Genomic DNA, 27911 nt, shown 5'->3' on the forward strand with positions numbered 1-27911 from the left:
GCTCCAACGCTCCTTTAAGGCAATCAGAGAGTCTACGTCCAGGGCTTGGGTCACCACTGGTCCGTGAGAGAGAAAGGAGAGAGAGAGAGAGAGAGAAAGGATCCAAAACTGGCCTGCTTCTCTCGATACAGTCACAGATAAAGTAGACAGGAGACCAGACTTCAATCTCTTTCTGAGCATGTGCTGGCATGCGTGCACAAACACACACTCTGAAAGATGATGAGTGGTCATTGCTACTCTCTGATTGGCTGGCAGAGTGGTGCAGCGTTTTCCACTGGCTTCAGGTGATGGGCGGGGCATAGAATTAGTTGAGGCGTGCCATGATTGGCCAAGGGCAGACAGGCAGGTGGGTGGTCTTGTTGATCAGTAGCTTTATATTTGTAATGTTTTTTTTTCTTTTAGTAACTGTTTCCTTGTGTTTTTTTTTTATTCAGTCTGCTTGTTTAAGTTCATCTTGACGAGCTTTTATTTTTAATTTTTTAAAAAGGGTTTTTTTAAGAACACATACAATCCATAGGTCATGCCCTTCCAACACACTTCTGTGACATGACACACACACACCTTGCTGAGAGAGATCAGTGTTCTCCACTTCTGAGTAAGTGTGTGTCTGTGTGTGTATTACTGGGTCTCATAATTCAATCCAACAGTCAGGGGGAAAAGTCCCTCCCATGAGTCATTACTCACGCCCTCTGGTTGGCCATGTCTGTCAAACAAGAACCCAAATCCCCTCCTCATTGGCTGACGTCCTTATTTGCCCGCCCCGATTTAGGGAAAAGCCCAATTTCATTGGCTCCCATCTGCATTGTCCACCAACGAGAACGCAGGCAGCGGCGTCTGGGGAAGCGGCGTATGGGGCAGCGGCGTCTGGGGCAGGTCCCTCTTGTAGGTCTTGGGCGGCAGCTTGGGCAGCTGCGGGCTGCTGGGCACGTGTCGGGGGGGCACGGGGGGCGCGGCGCCCATGCCCCCACCCCCTCCGCCTGGCGTGGGCAGCGACAGGTGGCACAGGCTGTTCTGGCTGGCGCTGAGCGGGCAGCTGCGTCGGGGCACGCGGGGCGAGGGGGTGCCCGGCGGCGTGCTCGGCGAACTGGGCGAGCTGGCGCTGAACTCCCAGTGGAAGCGGTTGACGGGCGACGGCTGCAGGTTGACCGGGTAGTTGATGAAGATCTCGGGCGGGCGCTGGGGCACTGGGGGAGGGGTGTCGGGCAGCGGGTCTCGGGGAGGGGGAGGCGGTGGCGGGGGACTGGGCAGCGGAGTGTCCGACGAGGAGAGGAGAGGGGTGGAGGGCCCGTTGAAGACGGGGAGGCGGGGCTGGAGGCGGGGCAGGGGAGGGGGCAGCCGTGGCGGGATGGCCGGAGGGCTGTCTGACCGGCAGCTTAGCTGGAGGAGAAACAAAACCATATCGCCATGGTTAAAGCTAACTTGCAGGCTTTCTGCTCAATGCATCGTAAACATTATCACGAAAGAGTGTACACAGTGATAGCGTCTAGGAGAGTGTATAGAGGAGGTGTATGAATGTATGTATTAGTATGTATGAGTGTATCTATGGGGGGAGATAAATGAGTGTGTGTTACCTTGGCCTCTGAGACAGCATCTTTCCTCCGAGGGGGAAGTGGAGGGGGTCTGAGGGGTTCCTCTGCAAACAGCTGATTTAGACTCCCGCAGGACACCGAGTGGAATTCTGACCACCACACACACACACACACAAATGCAATTTAAAACTGCACACAACCAAACAAACACACACACACTGTGTAGCTATGCGCACACAGACCTGTGCAGACTAAGTCATGTTTCCAAAACAGTATAGGTACATCTTTGTCTTTTTGGAAACAAACATGCCTGCATGTGCCAACACATTTTCTCTCTCACACACACACACACACACACACACACACACACACACACACACACACACACACACACACACACACACACACACACACACACAGGAGAGGTTTCACCAAGGTTACTCACTTGAAGCAGGCGGAAGAAGAACTGGAGCGAATATGCTGTTGTGGCCTGTGGGATGAGAGAGAAGAGAGATTGAGATGGAGCACAATTTGATCACACACCCCACACACACCACACACACACACGACTGTCTACTGTAAAAATCTGTAATGGAAAGTGGGGTCTGCAGTCTGCACAGGTGCTCCATTCACACCCGCACCCACAGGTGTTGTGGACTAGGACACATAATTGGTACACTCCACTCTACACATCCACCCAAACACATAGACGCACGCACACACACAGACCAACTCAGACAGACAGACAGACAGACAGACAGACACACCTTCATGCATGTTGCTGAGGTCAGTCTCCATGAAGACGCTGCTCAGGTCAGAGGAGGCGGACTGTGGAGGCGTGGGGGTGGGTGTGTTGGGTGAGGTGGGCACTGACACGGCGCTCTCCCGCTCCGGTTCCGTCTCGGCAATGCTGCGGAACGTCACCTTGTGCGGTGGCTCGCGCTCCAGCGGCACCGGGTGGCCCTTCAGCGTTCCGCCTCCGGTGGATGGATTCCGCACGGCCCGCGTGCCCGGAGACTTCAGACTGTACACGGTCTTCCTGGGCTGGAGAGGTTACACACACACACACACACACACACACACACACAAACACACAGACACACACGTAGGTTTACACACACGCATGCACACACAGTAGCTGTATCTACACAAAAAAAAACAACTGTGCAAGTACACACATACACACACAGACTTACAAAGCGTGGGGGCTGTTTGCAGTTGCGAGGTTCTATTTCTTGGGACTTGTTGAACAGGTAGTCAGAGAACTCCTTCTCACCCATGTTCCCCATGGGGTTCAGGTTCTCAAAAAAGCGCTGCGGAATGAGAACAAAAGTAAAACAACATAGAACATCAGCACATAAACACTGTTCCTTCCTTAACATAATTATATATGACATGCAGATGTACAAACAGAAAGTAAAATATGGGAATGAGAGAAGACGGGGTGTGTGTGTGTGTGTGTGTGTGTGAGCGCTCCTTACCCGGATGTCGTGCTCCACCCTGAGGCAGTATGGCTGGTTCTGGTACTGCTGGATCTCTCCGGTGATCTCTGCCACTTTCCGTCGCTTGCTGAAGTTGATCAGCTCCTTATTGTGACGCTTCAGGAAGTCTGGGTTCCCCTCCTCCGTCTTCAGGATGTTGGTTAAGTAGATACCTACACACACACATCCACCAAATTATGCACATGTTAGTTGTTATTATTATTATTATTATTATTATTATTATTATTTAATTAGTTAATATTATTATTAGTAGTAGTATTATTGTATTAGTTATTAATGTTATTGTGCTAGTTATTTTCACAAATTAAGTCCATACAAAATCCAAATGTCACTGACACACTGCTATTCAATTTCTGAGACAAGCCAGGCCCCTACCAAAGAAAGGCACACAGGGTGGGTTGATGGACTTAAGCTTGGCCAGGTACTTCTTAAAGTGATCCTGACTCAGCTCCACAGCTTCCTCTAGGATCCGCTTCTTACGCTCCGGAACGGCCTTCTCACACACACACACACACACACACACACACACAAAACACATTACACAAAATACACATTAAACAATAAAACACACTTTGTCACACACACACACAACATCAGGGATGGGCAAAAATACAGCAAAACATATTTTAAAATAGAATATAAAATGTATGGATTTTACATGTATCAAAATACAGTAGCCTTGTCATGTAGCAAAATAATATACTGTATTACTGTATTTTGGAAATACTCAAAATACTTTTTGAAAAGGGAGCATACAATCAGCACCAGTCAGAGGCTACATCTTATACAGGTTATACCAAAAATATGTGTAAGTATTTTTAAACTAGAGAAATTGTCTTCAAACCCAATAAAATACTAATTATAAAATACTATTTTGTATTTTAAACACATGCATCAAAAATACTGCCTATTCCTGCACACCATCATAACCATTGGTTGTATATAAAAACATAACATTTTAGTTTAGATGTGAGAGAGTGTGTATATGTGTGTGTGTGTGTGTGTGTTGAGGTAGTCACCTCGAAGGTGTGATCGAGCCGGTAGACAGGCACAGAATTGATGGCGCTGACGATCTCCAGAACGCCATTGAAGTTGTTGAGGTCCTGGAACACCTGCAGGATCTCGATGACCCGCGTGAACACGGCCACGCGCTCCTCAAGGTTCTCCGCCTCCACTATACACCTGAGGGACAGACAGAGAAATAGAGAGAGAGAGTGAGAGATAGAAAGGGAGAGTGACAGTGAGAGATAGAAAGGCAGAGTGAGAGTGAGAGAGAGAGAGAGAGAGAGAGAGAGAGAGAGAGAGAGAGAGTAGAAAGGGAGAGTGAGAGGAGAGAGAGTGAGAGTGAGAGAAATAAACACACAAGGGAAAGAATAGAAATAGGAGGGTGTATGTGAGAAAGTTAAAGAGAGGGTGAGAGAACAGAAGAGAGTGTGTGTATGAGTGAGTGAGTGAGTGAGTGAGAGTGAGAGAGAGAGAGAGAGAGAGGGGGGATAAGGAGAATGTGAGTGAGTGAGAGAGAGAGAGGGGGTAAGGAGAATGTGAGTGAGTTTAAGTAAAAGTGAGAGAGCAAGGTAGGAAGAAAGTCACTAAAGAGCCAAAGTGTGCGAGAGAGAAGACCAGAAGAGTGTGACCGAGAGGCTCAGATGAGCGTCGATGAGAGGACTGTGGGTGAACGAGAGGCTCAGATGAGCGCCGATGAGAGGACTGTGGGTGAAGTGTTTCCCACAAGGCTGTGGGACTGACTCACTTCTCGAACCAGAGTGTGAGGTTGGTGGTGTGGCGGATCATGCGCAGCAGGTTGGGAGAGTTCTTCTCCTTGTCCTCTTTGGTCCACACACTGCCCACCAACTCAGATGGACGAACCGCCCTACACACACACACAGTTTTATTGTTAAGTTTCTCTGAAAAAAACTCGTACCATATGTTCTAACACACTCTAAAGACATTACATAGTATTACACACAGACGGCAACACTCTTTTACAATGAAATACATCTACCCACACGCATTCACGTACGTACGCTTACAGGTACACGTACAGGTACACACACACACACACACACACACACACACACACACACACACACCTGTAGAGGTCCGACTCGAGCAGTGTGAGCTGGCGGGCGATCTCAATGGGGTGAAGGGTCATGAGGTCAAAAGTGTCCACCTGGCCGGCGCGGCTGATGTGCCACTCGATGGGCGGCGGCGTGCGCTCAAACGTGATGCTGTGGCTCACGCCGTTGGCCTGTGCCGCCAGCTTACGCCGGATGATCTTGTGGATGGACTCCACCCACTTACGCATCGACTTCCCTGTAAAAACAGCGCTGTGTCAATGATGAATGCACTACAGAGTTTGTGTGTGTGTGTGTGTGTGTGTGTGTGTGTGCGGTTCATTACTGCATGCAGTGTGCAAACATTTAAAAATATATTGCTGCTCAGTTATGCATTGCTGCTTACTTTGGACAAAGGGTATGCTAAATACCATAATTATAATAACAATAAGTTATGGAACAAGCAAATTGTTGAAGGTTGTTTTTGCACCCATGACCATTTTATGTGGGTTTATGAGTTTCAGTGATTGTCCTTAATCAAGTTCAAGCAGTCATCAATGCATGGATGAACTATTGTAGAAGCTTTGTTAACAAATGAGTGTGAGTGTGTGTGAATTTGTTTCACTAATGCATGTGGAAGGTTTATACCATAGCAACATTATGCAATGATGAGAGGAACATATACTGTTAAATGCAGATGAATGGGTTTACTTAACAGCCTATCAAGCATCAAGCTTGACTTCTGCATTAAGCATATTAGATGTGTGTGTGTGTGTCTGTCAGATACCTCTCAGCTGTGTGATGCTGGTGATGTACTCCTCTAGTTGGATGCGGAGTTCCGGATTGTTCTCGAAGTCATAGAAGTGATGTTCCACCCACTGACGAAACACATTCAAAACCCTGAGAGAGAGAAAAGAGTGGTCAGGACACACACATTCACAGATAGTTCTACAGACACAGAAACACACACACACACAAACACACATACACACATACACACAACGCCCCCGAGGCGCTGTAGAGTCCTACCTGAGCTGCACTGGCTGGACATACTCCCGGCGGAACCTTTGTAGCTCTGCAGCCATTGGTTGATCGCTGTTCCACAAGCCCTGGAGCTCCTCCTCTTTGGACTCCTGCTCTGGAATCTCTATCCTGTGACATCACAGGGGCAAAGGTCAGGAGCTGAACACATGTTACCATCTCCACCAAACACACACACACGCAAACACACACACACGCAAACACACACAAACACACACACACACACACACACACGTTAGTTTACCTCTCTATGAGCAGTGTAAGTAGCTCCTCAGGCTTGCAGAATGATCGGTATGTGGTGAGGAAGGTGCGCACAAAGTTGGGATCTGAGGGAGGAGAGCGGTGAGGACACATCAGCAGGTGAGTGTGTGATCAGGAGAATCCAACAAGGCTACAACCACCACATGGTCTACCTAGGCTGTGCACTCATTAGTCAGACGTCATGACCACATTTTTCTCCACATACCCATTCATTCAGGTATTCTCCACAAACCACGCCCTGAGGAAAGAAACTGGAGGGCTTTTCTACTTGTATTATGCCCCTACCTTAAGTAAAGGGCTTTTAATAGCTTCATCCTTGTTGATGAAAGTGCCTGAAGTCAACCTTTCAACAATTCTACAATAGTCCCTTTGAACTTAAGAGCACCTTGCATGTACCTGGCGTCTACGACCTTCACATTCAATGTGCCTTCCCTTTTTGTCTTTGTGTACGCATTAGATCAACATTATTCTTGCACAATGCATGCGATGGTATCTGAATGATGAATTAAATAAAATCACTTTCTGTACTGTATATTTGAGCAAACACGTAGACACCCACTTGCAGTATAAGTATAAGTATAAGTATAAGTATAGTATAAGTATAGTATATATACTCTTTTGATCCCGTGAGGGAAATTTGGTGAATTAGTGAAACACACTCAGCACACAGTGAACACACAGTGAGGTAAAGCACACACTAATCCCGGCGCAGTGAGCTGCCTGCATCAACAGCGGCGCTCAGGGAGCAGTGAGGGGTTAGGTGCCTTGCTCAAGGGCACTTCAGCCGTGCCTAACTGGTCGGGGTTCGAACCGGCAACCCTCCGGTTACAGGTCCAGAGTGCTAACCAGTGGGCAACGGCTGCCCTTGCAGTTGCAACTGGTAAAAGTGAGAGATGTTAGTGTGTGCATGTGTGTGTGTGTGTGTTCCGTTACCCACCTGCGTACATGTGGTACGTGAGGCGCTCGATGAGCTTGGGCAGTGTGGCGGCCTTGATGAGCGGGATGCCGGTGGCGCTCTGCGCCCGCTCCTCGAACACCACGTTCTCCTCGGAGTCGGCCACAGCGAAGCGGTAGAGGTGCGGCGGCGGCAGGCGCAGGGGCTGGGCTCGCTCCTCCCGGCGCAGCTCAGCGTCCAGCAGCCGCTCCAGCGTGCTGCGGCACTGCAGCGTCACCAGCGCCGCCATCCACGTGGCCTTCTCCTCCGCCGAGCGCGCGCAGAACACCGCCCCCCCGCCGCCGCCACCGCCCGGCGGCTCCTCCCGGGCCCCGCTGCCCACCAGCTCAAAGGAGTGGCGCAGCTCGCCGCCGCCACCACCACCGCTGTCGTCACGGTCCAGCACGCGCGCTCGCCGCAGCACAAACTTCTCCTTGAGGCGGTACTCGGCGTTGCTGCTGGCGCCGGGCAGCCGCGAGGTCTGGTTGGCCGCCTTGCAGCTGACGAGGAGGCCGTCGAACAGGAAGTTGTGGCGCTCGTGCTTGGCGCCAGAGCGGAGCAGCGGGCCCTCGTGCAGGAAGCGGCTGCAGCACTGGCCAATGTCCTTGCCCTCCCAGCCGTCGATGCTCTTCTGGATCTCGCTCATGCGCCGCGTGGCCGTCTGCTTGCTGCGCGCTGGACGGCTGTAGAGACGGTACATGGGCTCCCTGAGGGTTGGAGAGAGGAGGGGACACGGACACGGACACACACACATTGAAGTAGCATATTTTATTTTGTGCCCATATACTGTATATAGACTAACTTTAACAGTGTGCTTGTACATTTTAACATTTACAAAACACACACACACACACACAAATATACAGTAACATCTCAAATCTCTTTTCTTTTCTCTGATTGTCTAACACTCTGTAAAGCGCCATGAGACATGTAATAATGTTTTGCCGCTCTATAAGTACAATTAAAGTGAAAGTTAATTGAAATTGAAAAAAATGCATGTAATTCAAACACAAAAAAGAGGAGAGATTATCATTCATTTTTTCTCGATCAGGTGCAGTGTGTATATGTGTGTGTGTGTGTGTGTGTGCATACCCTGGTTTGCGGCGGGGTTGGTGTTTATTGAAGATGCGTTCGATGCTGGACTGCAGATTCAGTAGTGCGGTAATGGCCTGCTTCAGGCACTCTCGGTCATCATTGTCCTGGCTGCGCTCCTGAAGTTGCTACAACAACACACCAACATGGCATTATGTCATGTGAACGTATATCAAATGAAAACGAGCGCAGATTCAGAAATCGAGAGTGTAAATACAGAAACTGAGGGGTGAAAAATAATCTCGTGGTGAATAAAACTGTTATCATGACTGTAACAGTTATGATTGAGAGTACAGAAATGACGTTCACATCGGCTGCTCACCGGCTCGGTCTTCTGCTCGCTCTCGCTTTGAAACTTTCTACGCTGTTGGTGTATTTTTTCAAAACTGAAACACGTCATGGATTAAGGCTCGACCAGGCGATCGACACCCATCAATCGATATGGCGAGTTCAAGTGCACAAGATGCTCTTGCAAGCAAGAACAGGTGCCATTGCTATTCATGTTAAGTTCAATTATATATTATTACATAAATTATAATTTACAGTCACATTAGTGGTTTCAATTCACAGTTCAATCGACAAACAGGGTAATCGTCTGATGGAGCCTTAATCCATTTCCAGTTGCAAAAAATACATGCCCAACAAGTTTCATGTGCCCTGGTGTTTTGGGGTCCCGGGAATCATTGACAACAAATTCAGGAAGTTGATGATGCTGTTAAAGTCAGTTTATACAGTATATTGGCACAAACTTCCTATGCTAGCTATGCTAGTCCAGCCACCAGGTGGCACTTTAATAGAAGGGAAGAGGTGCACACTGTTTTAGTGGGTTACTGTGTTGAGTGAGAGTCAGTGATGGATGGAGATGGAGAGAGAGAGTCAGAAATACTGACAGACTGAGAAAGATAGAAAGCTTCCACACAAAAGCCTTAATTTATTTACAGTGCCAATGTGGTTGTGAGACTGTATGTGTATACACTTACCTGCAGCAATTCAAAGTAGTGTAAGCAGTGGTAGACTGGCACCATCATCAGCTGTGGTAGTACATACTGAACCGCCTCTTTAAAACCTTCCGCTATGGACTGCAGCACAAAGATACACATACACAAGAGACAGAAAATTAGTCATTTTAAACATTACATGCTAAATACATCTATTAGGATGGGGTTCAGTTTGTGTGTTTTTCTGGGCATTTCTCTTTGTCTGGATGGGAAAGGATGATTGAGGCAGCGGAGAGATGTGTGTGTGTGTGTGTGTGTGTGTGTGTGTGTGTGTGTGTCCGTCTGGCTGTGGCAAGCTGATGGGTAACCCGAGATGGGAGGTCATAGTATCTTATAAAACCCGCCCAGTCCTCACATACACACACAGTCACACACACACACACACACACAATCAATAGTGACAACACACACTAAATCAATACCCACATGGTTCTCATACAGTGATAGAATGCATGAGAGGACAAAGAATGTTTGAGAGAAGGAGAGGGACCTGGGAAGAATGAGCGCGCATGCACACACACATAGAGGGTAACTGCAGGACAATAAATCTCAAAATACTGATCATGAACACAGTTTTACAGTTGTACCCATCTCTTTATAATTTACATTAAACAGTGCACACACGCACACACGGATATGAATAGGATGTATGCAAGACATTCTAATTCAGTACTCTGTCAACCAAGAGGTTTGGAGTGGGGCTAGGGTGATGTCCAGAATCTACAATAACGGTAACTACAGGAGTAAGGGTGGGGGTGGTGGAGGATTGGGGTATGCCTGGCCAAATGTAGCGTGTTTAAATACAATGTACAATAAATACAAATACTAATAGGGGTGTTGCGATTTCGGTTTTAAATCGATTATCGGTCGAAATGACATCACAATCTCGAACTTCGAAATCAAAGGTAGAACGATGAAGCCACACCCCCAATGTAACGTCCAGCATTAACACGTGCTGAAGTGCGCCGTGTCAACATTATCACCTCAAACTTGAAGCTGCAGCCACTTAAAAAAACACATCAACCGAACTCGAACCCCCTCCTGCTACTCTGAATGAACCTCAATATATTTCCACACGGGTGATTTCATTCACGTCAGTTAACACTAACTTTTAGTCCAAAATTACGTTAAGGCATAAAACGCACACTAACAGTGTAATATTCTGTGAACACTAACCTTGTGTCTCTCTGGAGTGTGCTATAACAATGAAATGATCATTCGGTGTTATTTCAGAATAAAGGCCCAACAAAACAGAACTGAAAATTAGGCAAGAAAAGCAAACATAAGAAATGCATTAATAGTAATATAATTTTTAAAAAAAAGGTCAAAAAGCGAATCGAATCGTGACTTTAAAATCGAAAATTAAATCGAATCGAGGATTTGGAGAATTGTGACACCCCTTCTATCGAACAGCATCTTTTAAACTTTAAACATATTTTCTTCTGAGCACCACTGATTATTAAAACAATTTTAATGACTGTCAGTTTGAAAGGCATGCAATGCGTAAAGTGTGAAGAGACTTTTTGAAATAAGAATTTTAGATAAAAATGCACCTAAGTAGAAACACTGAGCTCGGGAATAATTTGGCGGTGGAGGCTGTGTAGCTGGTTGGATTAGACGTTACACTGCTCAACAAACTTGCATGTGTATTCACCTAAACTATGTGTCAGATGTAACTTCCGTTGGAAATCGTGCCATAACCTATTTTAACCATACTAAACCCCCCCCACACACACACACACACACACACACACACAGACGCAGCACAATACTGATAAAAGACAAACTTAAAAATATATGCTACTGGTACAACCACCATCCAACACAGCACACACACGCCAATACACTCAACCATAACAAAAACAAAACACACACACACACACACACACACACACTTCTTAGGAACAGAGTGTCCCATGCCTGGCTGTGTGCTTAAACTGGTTGCACTCTGGAGCAGTCTTAATAATTTACAGCTCACTTCTCATCATGAAATGAGTTTCCACACACACACACGCACACACACACATTCTTGGCAAACTGACAGAGGCACAATTTAGACATACTCAATGTCACAAAACATAGGGACACACGCACATGAATACACACTGGTTATGTACAACTTAAGTACTAATGGTATAGGACAGACAGACATATACCCTCAAAAAGCCTTTACAGAGGGAGAGACTGTCGGGATCAAATTAGCCTCTACACACTCATTTACACTTCTGGCTCACTTTCAAGTTGCCACACACCTCCCATTTTATATTTAAACCTGTGAATAAGTCACACAACTGCTTCTCTTTCTCTCTCACACACACACACGCACTCACTATCTCGGACTCTCGGATACACGCACGCACACACACACACAAACGAACAAACATTTTGTCCTCAAATCAAGCTAGTGTTTTTTTAACAGCTTGTGGTAATTGTGAAAGCTTCTTCTCTGCATATCAATCTGTAGGCATGCAAGAGTCACATGTGAAAATGTTGTGGCTCTACCTTCCAACATGTCATCAAAGGTCACTCTAGGACAACCACAATACACACAATAAGACAAACACACACAAACAGACTTTCATGGACGAAAACCAAAGTTGTATACACACACACACACACACACACACACAGATATGGACTTATAACGTACAAGGACAGCAAAAGCGAGTGAAAGCAAGTGAATGAAAACAAAGCCTCATGCAGGCAGATTGGACTACTGGGAGTCCCCATTCTCTGTACCTGGAAGTGCAGGGCAACCGTGGGGCGGGCCATAAGGCCGTTCAAGTGTTCCTGGAACTCTCGGGAGAGGATGTCCTGCGAAAGCGTCTCGTAGGGGTCAAAGGCCTGCTCCTGCAGCCAATGAGAGGGTAGAGAGAGGTTAGGGGCGGGGCAAGCACAACCGCGGTCAAGAGGGCTCTACAGCGGTCAAGGAGTTTCTGTGCTCTAAGCACAAACAGTTCTGCTTTTAGCACAGTACAGTGTTTAACTTTCTCTTTCCTTTTCAAGGCCTCTGGAGTATACACATATCAGTTAGAGTGCACCGTCAATTCACGGGTGGATGGAGAGCTCTGCACTGCTCTTTTTTAGCTAAAAGTGAAACAGAGTTTACATGGGGATGTGCTCTGCCATCAATCAGCTACGACACAAAGGCAAGCAATGCACTGCAGATTGCTGTTGTCCGAAAAGGTACTAAGAAATGGTCACCAGAGCTGGCATGGTCTGTGGTTGATAGGAAAGGGATACGCAGCACAATGGGGGCAGGGCATTTGGGTTAAGGTTGTGCAGAAGGGCAAAGGAGTGATAAGGAGCAGAAACTGTTTTCTGAACCTAAAGTCTCAGTCGCCAACCTAATACAGACTTGTACGGATTTGCTTAAGACCTGAAGCAGGTAGAAAGCCAGCAATCAGCTGTTCCCTGTGTGTGTGTGTGTGTGTGTGTGTTGTGTGTGTGCTTTTTTCCACACATGACACGTTAACTCACACTACACGTTTTAACCGGATACAAATGTTGTAGTCACACTGTGTTTGACAACTCATATTTTAAGACAGGCAACAAAAAAATCTGACATGCCACAAATACAATAGGATAGGAGCCAGGACCTTGATTGTTACACAACAAAATAGACAGGAATTTTGCCTGATTCAAGATTTTGTTGGATCTGACCGATTCAAGGCTAAAATCTGGTCAAAATGGCAATGCCTGCTTAGCATTAATGGAAACATAGAATTGCAGGACATGGCACACTCTGAACCTACACAGCCAGCAGCAACTGATCCTGCAACAGGCCCGTCATTGAAACACAATTAAGAAGGCATTAGGGTACCCGATTACTGTGCAATTAGGGCATAATTAGAATACTATTACTCCGCTAATACATTGGCCTTGGGGTAGGATTTAGCCAAGACTGAGCAGCCACACTGGCCCATAGGACCCATGCTGGAGTACCCTCAGCTGGGCATGTGCTGCAAGGGCACCATTAGGTTGGCATCAGAGTGGTATTAGTTTGGCAATAGTTTGATAATGGGATGTTACTGCATTGCCGTTCAGGGTGGCATGAGGGTGGCACAATAGAGATGTAGCATGTATGGCATTTTGAATGTGTTTCAACAGTGCTATTAGATGACAATGAGGATGCATTTTTCTGGAATCTGTATACAATATTAGGGTTTCAGTAAGTTCACCAGTAAGATCAGACCAACGCCATCAGACAGTCAGGCGGAGGGTGGTATTGTTCGCGTACCTCAGCTAGGTCCTCGAAGCAGCTGCCCACCAGAGGGTGTGGACTGCCGTCCGCAGTCATCTCCACGGCATCCTCGATCAGCCCCAGCAGCTTGACCGTCAGCTCGTGGATATCCAAGATGTTGCTGAAGACCACCTCCACATCCTATAACACAGTGTGCCACAGAGAGCATACAGTTAAATTCCACGGAGAAGAATTCCTACTAACCCCTAATTCCACACTCAACACATAGCTCCATACAGATAACTTGTCTTTGTTGTATTGTTTTGTTGGTTTGTTATTGGGTTTCCCTGTCTTACTACTATGTAAAGCGACCTTGGGTTTGAGAAAGGCGCTATATAAAATAAACGTATTATTATTTATTATTAATAAAGATTCATGAGATTCATAATAAAATGCTATGTCCTCCAATCGTTCACATTATAATGCTACCACTCACTGTCCTTAACACTGGACAAGCTTACTCGGATAGCAGGGAGAGAGTAGTTACTTGGCTGATTTGGCTCAATCTGGCCAGATCATTAGGCATCAGCACTTGAGCAAGAGAGAGGGAGAGGACATGGCCAAGAAGCTGATTTTTTTTTTACCCATTGTGGAGAGTTAGCCTGGGCTTGGTGTCAATTTGGCACCAATGTTGCCATTATTGTGTGCATGTGGGGACCTATGACAGATTATTAAGCCCTCCAAAGATGACTTTGTGGTTTAAAAAAAGAATGCTCCCTGGCCTTTCTTTTCATGGCATTTAGAAGGACCTTCTCGAAAAAAAAAAAAATGCAATTTTATGAGAGTTTGCTGACGTTCATCAACCACTGAAATATGCTTGTGAAACTTAACAAGGTGCAACGGAATACTTATGTTACTTCCAGCTTCTGTTCAGAATCACAGTGATGGCCGTGGTAATGGCCAACATGACGGTCAGAGAAGGAATCTTCGCCATTTTAATTACATGCGAGTTGAAACTCAATATCATCACTCACAACTTACAGTGCAACCAGAAAGTTGACCCTTTCAAGTTTCCACTCATCTTAAAATGGATTAAAAAAAAACAATTCTCATCAATCTACATGCAATACTCCACAAAAAAAAGCAGGTGTTTGGAGTGTTTTGTAAATTTATAAAAATAAAAGACTGAAATATACCATTTACATACATATTCGGACCCTTTGTTATGACACTTGCAATAGAGCTCTGGTGCATCCTACTTCTGGAGGATCATCAATGCAGTACAAACATCAGTGCAGCACTGTACCAATCAGGCCTTTATGGTAGAGTGGCCAGATGGAAGCCATTTTTTGCCAGGAGTTTGCCAAAAAGCACCTGAACGACTCTCAGACCATGAGAAGTAAAATCATTTGATCTGATGAAACAAGATCTGATCTGAACTATTTGGCCACAATTCCCAACAGTGTGTGTGGAAGAAAGTAGGCGCAGAGTTGCACTGAGGTTACGCTTCTTTACGTTTCTCTCATCTTCTCAAAGGAACTCTGGATCTCATTCATAGTGACCATTGGGTCCTTGGTTACCCGGTTTCAGTCTTTTATTTTTTATAAATTTACAAAACACTCAAAATACCTGTTTTTTTTGTGGAGTGTTGGAGTATTGTGTGTAGATTGGTGAGATTTTTTTAATCCATTTTAAAGCTGCAGTTGAAGTTTGACAGATTGAGGGGACTTTGAATTTTGAATGTTTACAACTCTCATGCCCCTCTCCCACTACCACCCTCTCATCGAGTTCGTGCTCATCAGTGCGCACCAGACTGCACCAGACTGATTGGACCAGAAGAACCGGGAGCTGTGGATTTTTGCAAAACAAATAACAGGCTCTAGGTGGAGGTAGAAGTGTGTTTTTATTTTCTAAAACCGGCTGATTTATGTTGTTCTGTTGGAGCATAGTGTCGGTTTCAGTGAAAATGATTGCAGCTTTAAGATGAGTCTGAAACATAACAAAATGCGGAAAACTTTAAAGGGTCTGAAAACTACCGGTTGCACTGTAGGTGTGAGAACAAGGCTGTGTCTAGTGACTGGCTTGGCAGTTCCAACTAACACGGGTCATAGTAACTGGCCTAATGTTTTACTTACTGGAAAGGAGCCTGATGAAACGAAATGAAATGAAACGGCTCTCGTTAACCACACATACCTGAGCTGGGCTGTCAGAACGATGACAAATGTATGCATGCATGCTTTCACAAACAAAAAAGGAAGAGAAACTGAGAAATTACAGTAGTCAGTTCCAATAAAATGCAATTCGAAGAAAAGGGGCAGAGTCACGTCTCGACACAGACTTCCTATCATTCACTACACACAACCAATGCCTGGTTCTGCAAAAGAAGCCTAAAAAATAAGCAAATGCTAGAACATCAGAACACAGAAAAGGTGCATTCTGATATCAGCACACTCCAGTGAAGAGTCAAGAGGAATACATGTTCTGAGTCCGTGTGCCCAACAATATCCATTTTCACGTTGATCCTATTTCACATATGCCCTCGAAATTTCACAACAGCGAATGCAGACCACAAACTAAAGTGAATAGATGTCATCTTTGATATAAAGACCACAATGGGTCAGCTATGGATAACTTGAATGTGATGTAACATTGCTAGATCCAAAGACATTCTGTTCCTCTTGTTTGGCGTTGGTTTTTGAATCCTCCAGACGCTTTCTTTCCGCGGTCCAATCAGAATTGTTCCCAGTGGCGGCTGCAGCTCTCTCTGTCTATTTGCAGCTTAATTATGAGTCTTGTGTTCTGGAATGGCCGAGGACTTACCCACCTTGCCAAAATTACACCAGCCAACAGCAAACCTCAAGTATGCAAAACCACACATACATACACACAGACACACACATATACCCATGGACAAACACAACACAAACGGGTCTCTGTCTGTCTGTCTGCCTCTCTCTCCTTCTCAATCTGTCTGTCTTTCCCTCTTTTACTAAAACACACACACACACACACACACACACACACACGCACAAAACACACACACACACACACACACACACACACACAAACACACGGTCGAGGGGGAGCACACTTAAACATGCACAAACAAACAAAGCAGTTTCTAACCATCCTCTATGAAGCCTAATGAAGCCAAGCCCAATGAGATCTGATGTCCATCTTAAATGCAGTCTCCGTTAGTGCCCTGTGTAGATGTATGTAAAGCCCCAGCCTCCACAGGATTTTACCTGAGCGCTGAAGAGCTTGGTGTTGGTGAAGGCCTGCCGGAACACTTTGATGATAAGGTCGAGCTCGCGAAGGTACTGCCGCTCCTCTGCGATCTCCAGCCGTACCAGGTCGTCGTACGTGAGCTCCCCGGACGACGAGGGCTCCTCTGGACACAAGTAGGCCAGACCAAGGCCCTCATCCTGGTCAAACATGTCCATCAGCACCTGAGGAGATCAATAATCTGATTAGATGATCCCATGGGGGGATCCCCGTGTGATTTATACATGATGTGGTTGATACACAGGAAATTACTGTATAGGAAACTCAGTAAAGGTGTAAGAGGAAGTCTAAATATAACAAAAAAAAAAAATATTTGGATATGACCAAAATACAAACTTTCATGAACATCTACACACTCATCTGACGACACTTCAATGAACAATTTGGAAACAATACTACACAAATAGTACATGCTAGACCTACACCAAACAGTTCACACATACACATTTTTAAATAAAGCAAAACAAACTTGAACACATGAGCATTAACAAGCAAACAAACAAAACAACAGTTTACATACGATCATACATGTGTATACACATTGACTGACACAATCAGGCTGACACCTACCTTATCCGCACACATGGATACTTTGATGTCCTGCTGACTGATCTCATAGTGGCGGATATTGCCAACGTAGTTGCCGGCAAGCTTGAGGATGTCTGCTGAGATGTACTCCAGAACAGCCACGATGTACAGGGACACTTGGTAGTCGATCTTATAGCCCAGAACCTCCTGAGGAGAGAATGTAGATTTGAATACACTCAAGTAGGTACAAACGCACACACACACAAAGTAAAAAAAAACAAACAAATTCTCTCCCTACTCACTCTAAAGCAACTCTGTACAGGCACACATTATTACTACTTACTTACCAAGATACTAGCGTAGACATAAGTAACAAAGTTCTATGTAAACAGGCACACACAAGATGTGATCATATAGGGTATATTCCTGCACAACAAACAAAGCATGTCCCCCCACCCCCACCCCAACCCACACACCTTCAGTAGAGGGTGAATTTTGTCCACTGGGAGCAGCAGAGGAATTCTCCTCTTACGTTTCTCAATCGCTGCCTGAGCGTCGGCCATCGCCCACTTATCAATGGGGTATGGGAAGGTCTTCTGAATGCGCTCCTACACACACACACACACACACACACACACACACACACACACACACACACTAATATAATGCTTTAAGAACATTAGTAGTGGTATCACTAAGAGCTGTACTGTTAATATGCTGCATTGGCATGAGGAGAACTTAATGCATCTGTGCAAGATGTAAGACTGCAAAAATAACAGCTGCAAATGAGTAGAAAGAATTATAGCAGCTGTTTATTGTTTATTGTTAAAAGGATCCCCATTAGCTGTCACCAAAATGGGATGAGCTAGTCTTCCTGAAAAGAAAAAAAAAGATCACTTACTGTAACAATGATAATTTAAAAGCAGTAAAACATTGTAGACATCATTATAAACATCAAAAATTATTTAATCTATTATTATTGATTATAATCTATTTAATCAATTTTGATCTATTAATTCATAGAGTAAATATGTCCATTCCCTACTCACAAATTTAGATAATGTATTATCAGATGGTACTCAAAAGATACTTTGCTATTCATTTTACATATATTCAGTGGGCAATTATTCCAGTGATTGATGGCACGATAAATAACTGCTCTTTTAAAGCATTTGATTTTGGGCGTGGTAACATCAGTTGGCCATCATCAGCTGACCTAGTCAAATGAGAACAAACCTGATCACATCTAACAATCTGGTCGTATAAGAAAACAGGTCGAGAAGAAAAGACCGTGTTTCTGAAAAATGTAGTTGTGTTGAAATCCAGCCTATTCTCTACCATTAACCATGAGAGTCGAAAAAGTATTCCTGTAATTGTGAGTGGAGTCAGTGGACTATTCTCTCCATAAGTTTACTAAGAACTGGGAGAATAAGATGTAAGATAAAGATACGTTAAGGAACACGCCAACATTTTGGGGAAAATAGCTTATTTTCCGTCTCCCCAGAGTTAGCTAAGATGATACATATGTGTACCTATTTCAATGTAAATTGAGACACAGTGATTTTCTAAGCATGTACATACTTGGGATGTTCTCGTTCACTGCTACTTGGGATTTACAGAAGTAACAGATTGAGTTACTGCACACACAGAGACAAGAAGGGTATGCATCACAGTGTTTCCCAGAGAATTGAATTCCATTTGTGGTGGTTGGTTTGCAGACTTAACTTGAATGCGACAGCTTTTAACAAATTAGTGCAGCGTGGTTATGATGTTAACCAGATTTAAGCACAATTTAGTACAACCTGGAAAATCATTGTGTGGTGGTCAATGTTGATATTGTGGTGGGCCGCCACAAATAAGTCAATGTATGGGAAACACTGCATGGTCTTATCGAAACAGTGATGTGAAGCAGCAGTTCTGAGATCAGAGGCAGTGGCGTATCTGTGTCAGCATGATGCAAGAAGTAGCAGAGAAACTGGGGTGGACAGAGCAGGATCAAAGCAGTCCATTAGCCTAGTGGACAAGTGAAAGCCCCATCACAAAAGTCTCAGTTCCCACTGCGCTCTCAATGCCTCTGTTTAATACACTCTAGAACGTTGCGGCTACATGGGCACTGTAGTGGGCGTGTAATGTCGTGATGTGTTATGTAAAGGACCATCTTATGACATGGATTCAGGTTAAAGCGGTATACCGTGTGTGTGTGTGTGTGTGTGTGTGTGTGTGTGTGTGTGTGAGAGAGTGAGTGAGAGGAGGAGAGGAGACTGACCTCCACATCTGCCACGGAGCGAGGCTGAGCCACACACAGCATGTTGAGAAGCTGCAGGATGAGCTCCTCGATGTGCTGCAGGGCATCCTCCTTGGCCGACAGGTTAGGGTGCACCTGAAGCTGCACCTGGGGGGCACACCAGATAGGACATACTCAATTACGTTATTAGTTGGTGTGTGTTTGCATGTGTGAGAAAGAGAAGAGAAAGAGAAAGAGAAAGAGAAGAGAGGGGGAGATGGACAGAAAGACAGGGTTTAAAAAAATAAAAAAAACAGAAAGTCAGAGCTATTCAAAAACCAATATAGATAACCTTAATATAGATTAAGACAGTTTATATCAAATTTTATCTGGAAAAGCCTGCCAACAATTCCCCCAACATGAAACCTAGGCTTGTACCTAAATGACAAGGCTTTACTAAGGCTAAAGCTCCCAACAGCATCTCACACACACGGCCCAGGAAGGCAAAGTGCCATCTAGTGTAGTACAAAAAATGCTGCAAAATGTGGATGGAAAAAAACTGCCAAAAAAAATAGACAACTGCATTCGAAGGAAACCCAGATGTGTACAAATTTAGTAACCCTTTATCACATCCTCATTTGGAGTTATTGAGAACTCTAGACAGCTAAGACTGTAAGATTGTGTAATGTGTCTGCCGTCTTTGAGCATATTTGACCATGAAGAGATAAGAAGCATGAACACACACACACACACACACTCACACTTAACAAGGTAAGGACACTAAACGCGTGGGAACTGATCATGTAAGGTGAACAGGTGCAGACGTACACACCTACGTGAAGCAAGATGTGGTTCACCGAAAGAAAAAGAAAAAACCCACGCCCACACACACACCTACGCAAACTGGGGTGTTTCCTCTCCAATGCTATTTTTACTGGCCACCATTCTTGTTCCACACTCCATATCTGTGTACGTACGTGCATACGTGTGTGTGTGTGTGTGTGTCAAACAGGAGTAGAGGTGTGGTCTCTAAAGACAGGAGGGAGAAAGTCAGGCATCTCCACACCCTCTGTCTGTCACAGTAGCTTCATTCGAAGTGGCTACAAAAGGCTAAAAGTGGCTTTGAAGGCTGGAATGTAGCAGGTTTCTCTCTCTCCCTCCCTCTCTCTCGCTCTCTTCTCAGATGTAGATACAGTGAGGGCATTTATTAATGGCTGTGCTCAGCATTATCCACTATTAGCAGCTGTTAAGTGCCATCTGAACAGAACGCTTGTTGGGTGCCAGGCCAAAATACATGTTTTTTTTTTTAAGTCTCTCACACACAGATATAAACGCGCGTGCGCACACACGCACACACACACAGCCACAAACATACACATAATTCTAAATACGTACAGAGTTACAGAAAATCATACTGTATAAAAATGTTCATTTCTGTGTGTGCATGTGTGCCTGTGTTTGTGTATGGAGTAAACATATCTGCAGTGTATGTGGGTAGCCATGCAACTTGAGACCCACGTACACCATTTCCAACATCAGCAGAAGCCATATTTACAGAAACCTGTCTGTGTCAGCGTATGAGTTTGGGGACACAAAATGTGTGTGTGTGTGTGTGTGCGAAGGTGTGGGTTCACAATGCTCATGTACCTGCATAAGCACATGTATTAAGTGTGTGAATGTTTGATTACAGAAGCAGGGCAAACGGAGAATGAGGACCCTACTGCTTGCTGCACTATGATGCATTTCCTTGCTGCCGTCTCTGCAGTCACAGTCGCAGAAACACACACACACAAACACACACAAACACACACACACACACAGAAGCCGTACACGCATGCACAGACCCACACATTCCCCCCTCAGAGAAAAGCACACACACACACACACACACACACACACACACTTCTCTGGGTGTTGGGTTTCATGGCTTCTCTCCATTAAGTGCACAGAGCTGGTGCATAGGGAGTCCCAGTGCTCTCTCCATTTCTCCCTTACTCTTCCCATTGCTGGCTCCTGCTTCTACTCTCTTGGTCTATCCCTCTCCACCACATACACACACGTGCATGCCCCTGCGCACACACACACACACACACAAATAAGCTACACACATGTGTGTACACCTACACACATCTATCTTCTACTTTCTCACTCTGGGGAGAGGGATCATAGTGGCAGCCTGAGAGATATTGATGTGGAGGACCAGAGAATGGGCTGAGAGAGAAGAGAGAGAGAAAGAAAGAAAGAAAGAAAGAAAGAAAGAAAGAAAGGTAGTCTGAAAAGGATGGAGAAAGACAAGACTAGATATAACACAAGAGAGGATATCAAAAGCATTGGGGAATGGCACTTCAGAAAAATACACAGAAAAGGATAGATAGCAGGACCATAAAAATATTCAAAACCGGAAAAAACATGGAAATCCTTTCACACAAAGGAGACCCATCACCAATCAAGAATCAGTACAGATCTGGGATGAGATAAACACAGATTAGGCTAGTCCACACACACACTTCTACGGATTCTAACTAAGGTCTGTGTGTGTGTGTATGCGCGTGTGATGTCTGTCTGCATGTGAGAGAAAGCGGGTGCGTAAATGTGCATGTGTGTGTTTTTGTCTCAGGTTGCAGGTAATGTGACCACATGTGTGTATGATGTGTCATTCTGTGTGTCTCGGGGCATTACATCATCTGCCATTACAGAACAAGCATCTGGAGAGGTCATGTATGACACACACAACACACACCAATGTGACCTTCCTCAGCTCTACCGACAGACAAGAAGCTTGGAAAATCACAAGACCTCACTGGATGGACATCATTGTGATGGGGATTTGTTTGTTGTTGTTGTTGTTGTTGTTGTTGTTGTTGCACCATGCACCAAACCCTGCCACACAGACACAGACACACAGACACTCACACAGACACACACACCCCTGCTAGACTCCTCTCCCGGGTAAGGAGGAGGGCTGAAACCCAACCCTTGGCCTTTACTGCAGGCGTCAGAGAGTACAGCACTAGAGAATGCACAGTTATTATTAACAGCAGAGTGTGTGTGTGTGTGTGTGTATGTCTTTCAGAATGGGTACTGTATCTGTGTATGTGTGTTACAGAATACCATAGCAAGTACCACAAAGGTCAAGAGGAGCGTAGAAACCTAGACACCCCTATTGCACTCTGGTTTGTCCATCTGTGTGTGTAGGCCAGCCGCCAAGACAGCATGAGAGCATAGCGGAATGATTGTGAAATTGTGTATGTATTGACAATAAAGGTGTTGAATAAATAAATGTGATGAATAAATGTGTTACGATTAGGCTAAGGAAAGCTCCATATATTTAAACTCTCCAGGCAAACTTCCATGAGCACAGATACAGACATACTTGCACACACACACACATGGTTCCATGGCCTTAGGCTGCTACGCAACCGCTTACACACGGCCAACACCTGCTGACACACTCACACTTGGTTTACACCCAAAGGAATTCATTCATTCACATTTTGATAGACAGACACATGCATACTGATACACACACCTGCAATCAGTCATGGTTTACGTCTACACGGGTTCCCCCACCCACGGTCACAAACAACATTAATATGGGCCAAATAAAACAATCGCCTAAACCTAAATGTGTGAGCATATACACACCCATTCACACTTGACATAAGCATAACTCACCACAAAACAAAAGCAAAAATTGCAACTCAACACAGACAGAATGCACGAAAGTGTAACAATATAGCACTTGACTGTAGCAAGGTCCCATTCATGACTGATCCACTCACACAACTATCTATTGTGTTGTCCTAGTAACAACTAACTAAACAACACAGAGCAGATGTTAAGTGAACACTTTTACTACGCTGAGGGATCACAACAGATGAGGTGAAACAGATAAGTACACGACATGATGACAACCAACTGCTATGTTGTAAAACACAACAGACAATGGTCACATGGTCAACACAGGGGGCACACACACACACACACACACACAACACACACACACACACACACACACACACACACACACACACACACACACACACACACACACACACACACACACACACAACCAACCCAGAACAGGTTGACCAGAGGACTAGGTAATGGAAGACGCATGACAGATACACTAGGTTCCTTTAAAGCTAAGCCAACTTAAACCTCAAATGAATATGTGAAAGAGGTTATTGATCAGCTGTTTAACTGCAAGGGGCATCGGACACAATTGCTGTCCATCATCTTGATCAACATCCTTTCCCTTGAAAATCCAGACCGCATCGATGTCAGCAAAGTTAAAAGCCACATCCAGCAACTGAATCTCCCCTCTGGACTGTCACAGTCAAGTCCATATTTTATTTCCCCCCCTAAATAAGTCAACAAACTGTAGACACATGAGAGCAAAAAACAGTATGACATAAGGACATACATCAAAGCAGTGTCACAGACCACAGCAACAACCGACAGCAAACAGACAAGCTGTTGCCCGCTTCAACCTACAGGTGGTGATCTCTTCTGTCGTTTACGGCTTGAGGCTTCCTAAGAAAGGCACGGGCAGATGAGACAGACAAGAAGTGCATCAGATGGGGTCCAGAATGGCCTTAATTGTGGCAATGGGGAAATTGCAGGTCACACCTGGTTCTCAGGTAAGCCGACTGAAGTGATTTGCGAGCCTGAGTTGAGGGTGATTTCGAACAGAATAGAGGGATTTAGGCTCTACATTTTAGATGAATAGAAACCAGCTCTAACACAGACACTCAATGGACATGGCTACAACTGCAACAGGCTTCCTTACAGAAGACATTCCGCACAGGATGACAGAATACCTTGCTGTCAAACGCCATCATACATTTGTTATCTGTAGTAGATCCGGTGGTTAGATGATCAAGTCATGGTTGTACTTCTACTAATCAGTCTTGTGTGTTTTCGTACTATGTACTATATGTGTTGCAAGAAATACTGGATGCCTACATTGGCCCCCGGTATCAATAAAGTGTCTATCTATCTACAACATAAGAGGCAGTTGGATGGATACAGAGAGAGAGAGAGAGAGAGAGAGAGAGAGAGAGAGAGAGAGAGAGAGAGAGAGAGAGAGAGAGAGAAAGACAGTGGCAGAGAGAGAGAGAAAGAGAAAGAGAGAAGGAAAGAGAGAGAGAGAAGGAAAGAGAGAGAGAGAGAGGAGAGACAGTGGGGTCCAGAGGATGATCAAATAGTAGCGGGGTTGGCACTTGTGTGATGATGTCATCGCAGTCAGGGCTCTTAGCTCCTCCTGAATAAGAGATGAGCAGGGGCTTCTCTTGTTTGTTTGTGTGTGAGTGTGACAGACTGGAGCCAAACCTCTCCACAGACTGTTTACAGTGAGATATCTCACACATTTCACCTTTCACACTAAAAATGAACATAGTCCAAAATCCAAATAGCATAGGCACACATATGGCTAGGATATGTCTCTGCAAGGGTGTGTGTGTGTGTGTGTGTGTGTGTGTGTCAGACAGAGAGACAGCAAAAGAAAAGAGTAAAAAACAAAACAGACATTGGGAGAAGGGAACCAACAAGGAACACGCAGAAAAACAGAACGACAGAGAAAGACTTAAGGGAGTGAGGGACAGAGAGAACCAGATAGAGAAAGACAGAGAGAGAGAGAGAGACGCACAGACCTACATGGACAAAAGAGCAAAACGGAGCGAACGCAAGCACGAGAGCGACGGACCCCACAGGCCACAGAGTCTGAGGGCATAAAAATAAATGGAGATGGAGACATATGAAAGGGAAAGTAACGGAGTCACAGAGGAGCCATTGTTAACTCAGCTGCACTGACTGTGCGTACGGGTCACAGGTTCGAGAGGAGGGGGTGTATGACAGGGGAGAGAATGGAGGGAGAGAAAGATGGGGGGAGAGAGAGAGAGAGAGAGAGATAGAGATGTGGTGCTGGTGGTGGTGGTGGGGGGGGGTTGTTGTTGACACTTTCTGCTGTGACGTCAGTGTTTCTTGGAAGGAAAAAAAAAACCTCCAGCAGAAAAGCGCTGGCAGGAGTTTCGGTGCCAAACGCCTCACAATCACAGCTCATCCAGCAAGGCTGATGGAAAACAGGTTACGTTTCACCAGATTGCATCGTTCAGGACATTTGGTAGTGTCAATGACACACACACACACACACACACACACACACACACACACACACACACACACACACTTCTGCTCTACCACACAGATAAGTATATACACTTTTTTGATCCCGTGAGGGAAATTTGGTCTCTGCATTTAACCCAATCGGTGAATTAGTGAAACACAAACAGCACACAGTGAGCACACAGTGAGGTGAAGCACACACTAATCCCGGCGCAGTGAGCTGCCTGCTTCAACGGCGGCGCTCGGGGAGCAGTGAGGGGTTAGGTGCCTTGCTCAAGGGCACTTCAGCCGCGGCCCACTGGTCGGGGCTCGAACCGGCAACCCTCCGGTTACAAGTCCAGAGTGCTAACCAGTGGGCCACGGCTGCCCACCCAACCCATCAAATGGTTGGAGTAATACATAAACATGCTCTGAAGTGAGTGGCACCACACTGAAGATGTCAACTGAAACAGTGCCCATAAACAATGTCAACAAATAATAAACAAATAGACAAGTCCTTTAAATGCTAGCTACCTACTTGATCACCAGTCATTTTAAGGTATACCTCACTCACCCTACTCTAGTCCTCCTGAGAAATTGATCGGAAGACACAAACTAAGGCCTCTGCTCTGCTTTCACGGCTGTGAAGTTGAAACTGTATTGGTTAGCTGGGATGCTGTTGCCACAAGTTCATACATGGCAATCTCTCTTGAAGTTTGTAAGATCTGTTTGTAAGATCTGAAGATCTGTAAACAGCAGCACATTTGTAATATATTCTGTTCAACATGCAGTACCGCAGACAATCCTACGGTCATGCACTGGTTTCACTGGAATAGGCACTGCACTGGAACATAAAACTGAGTAGTAGGACCTTGCTTGTTCAGTGATCCCTTGTCAAGCATACAAAATGTACTCAAGGACTCATGATAGGGATGATGTGCAAATGAGCATTTCACACTTGACCCTCCTCATGTCTGTGTGTACGTGTTTTGCAGTTGACTGGAGAATCCCCTTTGCTTCTGTGATGATGTCATGGGACAAAGCTTTGTATTTTCATCCAACTTCCTCAAATGAGTAAAGATAAAACACAGACACACAATGGAGCCAAGTCAACAAAGACAGAACCACACAAAAACATACACCCCCTTTCGTCCATGCACCATCATTCTGGGTCTCATTAAGATCATGATAAGAAACCTTTCTCTTAGGTTACTCAAACAAACTGCTGCCTCGAACATATGGCCTGTCAGTGTCCATCACCGGCCCAAAATGAACTCACGCCCGGGGTATCCACAAAACATAATGAGCGGTGCAATGCCCATCGACAAATAATATTAACAACATTACAATATTTCTTTCTGAGGATAACCCCATTACAATAGTGTATTAATAACGATTTATTGGTTAAAGCTTCTTTAAAACACACTTGTTCAAGTCAACACCAAAATCTCTTGAATAATTACTTTCATTTCACTAAGACGCTCCTAACTTTACCCACAAATTACCATATGACAAAATCGAAGTTTCTGGTAATAGCAATTGCGGTGTCTGAATACACACATTTCGTGTGTGCTGTTAGACTTATTAAATGCAACCTTAACTTAAAAATACTATTACTCTTTAACATTTTAAGTTACCTTGCGGAGCGCCTGCACGAAGAGGCCTCGCCATTTGTGACTGTTCTCCTCGCTGGAAAAGTCGTAGATCTGTTGGGGCTGCATGCCTGCTGCGGCTCGTCGTGATGCCGTGATCCCGGTTGATCTGTCCGCATCGGCCCCAAAGTCCTAGTGGGTGGGTCGGTCCAGGCACAGCGAAAGTAAACTTAGCTAGCTAACTAAGAGGACTAGTTAAGACACTGAGCCAAAACGCAGCACATCAATTAACTGGACGGTAGCAGAATTAACTGCGCCTTTATGCCATCTGTCGAACGACTGAGAACAACATAAAACTTTTAAGCTCATCTGAGCGCGTCTGGTTTATCAAAGTTATGCTAACTTATTAGCTAACTCGCTACTACACTTTTGAAACCGAGCTCCGAGCTAGCTTTTCAGGCTATCGCTAGTGTTTCTCGCTACTGTATCGTTAGCTACTAGCCAGTTGACAGGCTTTTTTCACCCGCGACAAACAGTGGCTAACATTAGCGAGCTAAGAAGCTAACTCATAGCAATCTGGAAA

General features: G+C 45.2%; 1 protein-coding gene across 1 annotated transcript; it reads right to left on the reverse strand.

The window, feature by feature from the left end:
* Positions 1 to 492: 492 nt before the first annotated feature.
* On the reverse strand, positions 493 to 27896 carry sos2 (son of sevenless homolog 2 (Drosophila)). The gene is made up of 23 exons (XM_048227558.1): positions 27374 to 27896; positions 19674 to 19799; positions 17884 to 18015; positions 17450 to 17614; positions 16840 to 17043; positions 13652 to 13795; positions 12151 to 12261; positions 9394 to 9492; positions 8414 to 8541; positions 7325 to 8028; positions 6371 to 6452; positions 6115 to 6237; positions 5873 to 5985; positions 5122 to 5344; positions 4782 to 4901; positions 4051 to 4213; positions 3407 to 3524; positions 3011 to 3183; positions 2726 to 2842; positions 2297 to 2573; positions 1975 to 2019; positions 1572 to 1678; positions 493 to 1377 (listed from the first exon to the last, which is right to left on the reverse strand). Exons 1-23 carry the CDS (start codon positions 27455 to 27457, stop codon positions 784 to 786), a joined length of 4152 nt encoding a protein of 1383 aa, XP_048083515.1. The 5' UTR covers positions 27458 to 27896; the 3' UTR covers positions 493 to 783.
* Between the last annotated feature and the right edge of the window lie 15 nt (positions 27897 to 27911).

The sequence above is a fragment of the Alosa alosa genome, chromosome 19 (assembly GCF_017589495.1).
Source record: "Alosa alosa isolate M-15738 ecotype Scorff River chromosome 19, AALO_Geno_1.1, whole genome shotgun sequence".
NCBI lineage: Eukaryota > Metazoa > Chordata > Actinopteri > Clupeiformes > Clupeidae > Alosa > Alosa alosa.

Bases quoted from the DNA above. Each gene is read 5' to 3' on its own strand.
- sos2 (XM_048227558.1), bottom strand. From the start codon at position 27,457: ATGCAGCCCCAACAGATCTACGACTTTTCCAGCGAGGAGAACAGTCAC. The intron at 19,800-27,373 runs GTAACTTAAAAT...TGTGCCCCCCAG, and splicing joins TCGTGCAGGCGCTCCGCAAG to GTGCAGCTTCAGGTGCACCC. The intron at 2,020-2,296 runs GTGTGTCTGTCT...CTCATCCCACAG, and splicing joins CCTCAGCAACATGCATGAAG to GCCACAACAGCATATTCGCT.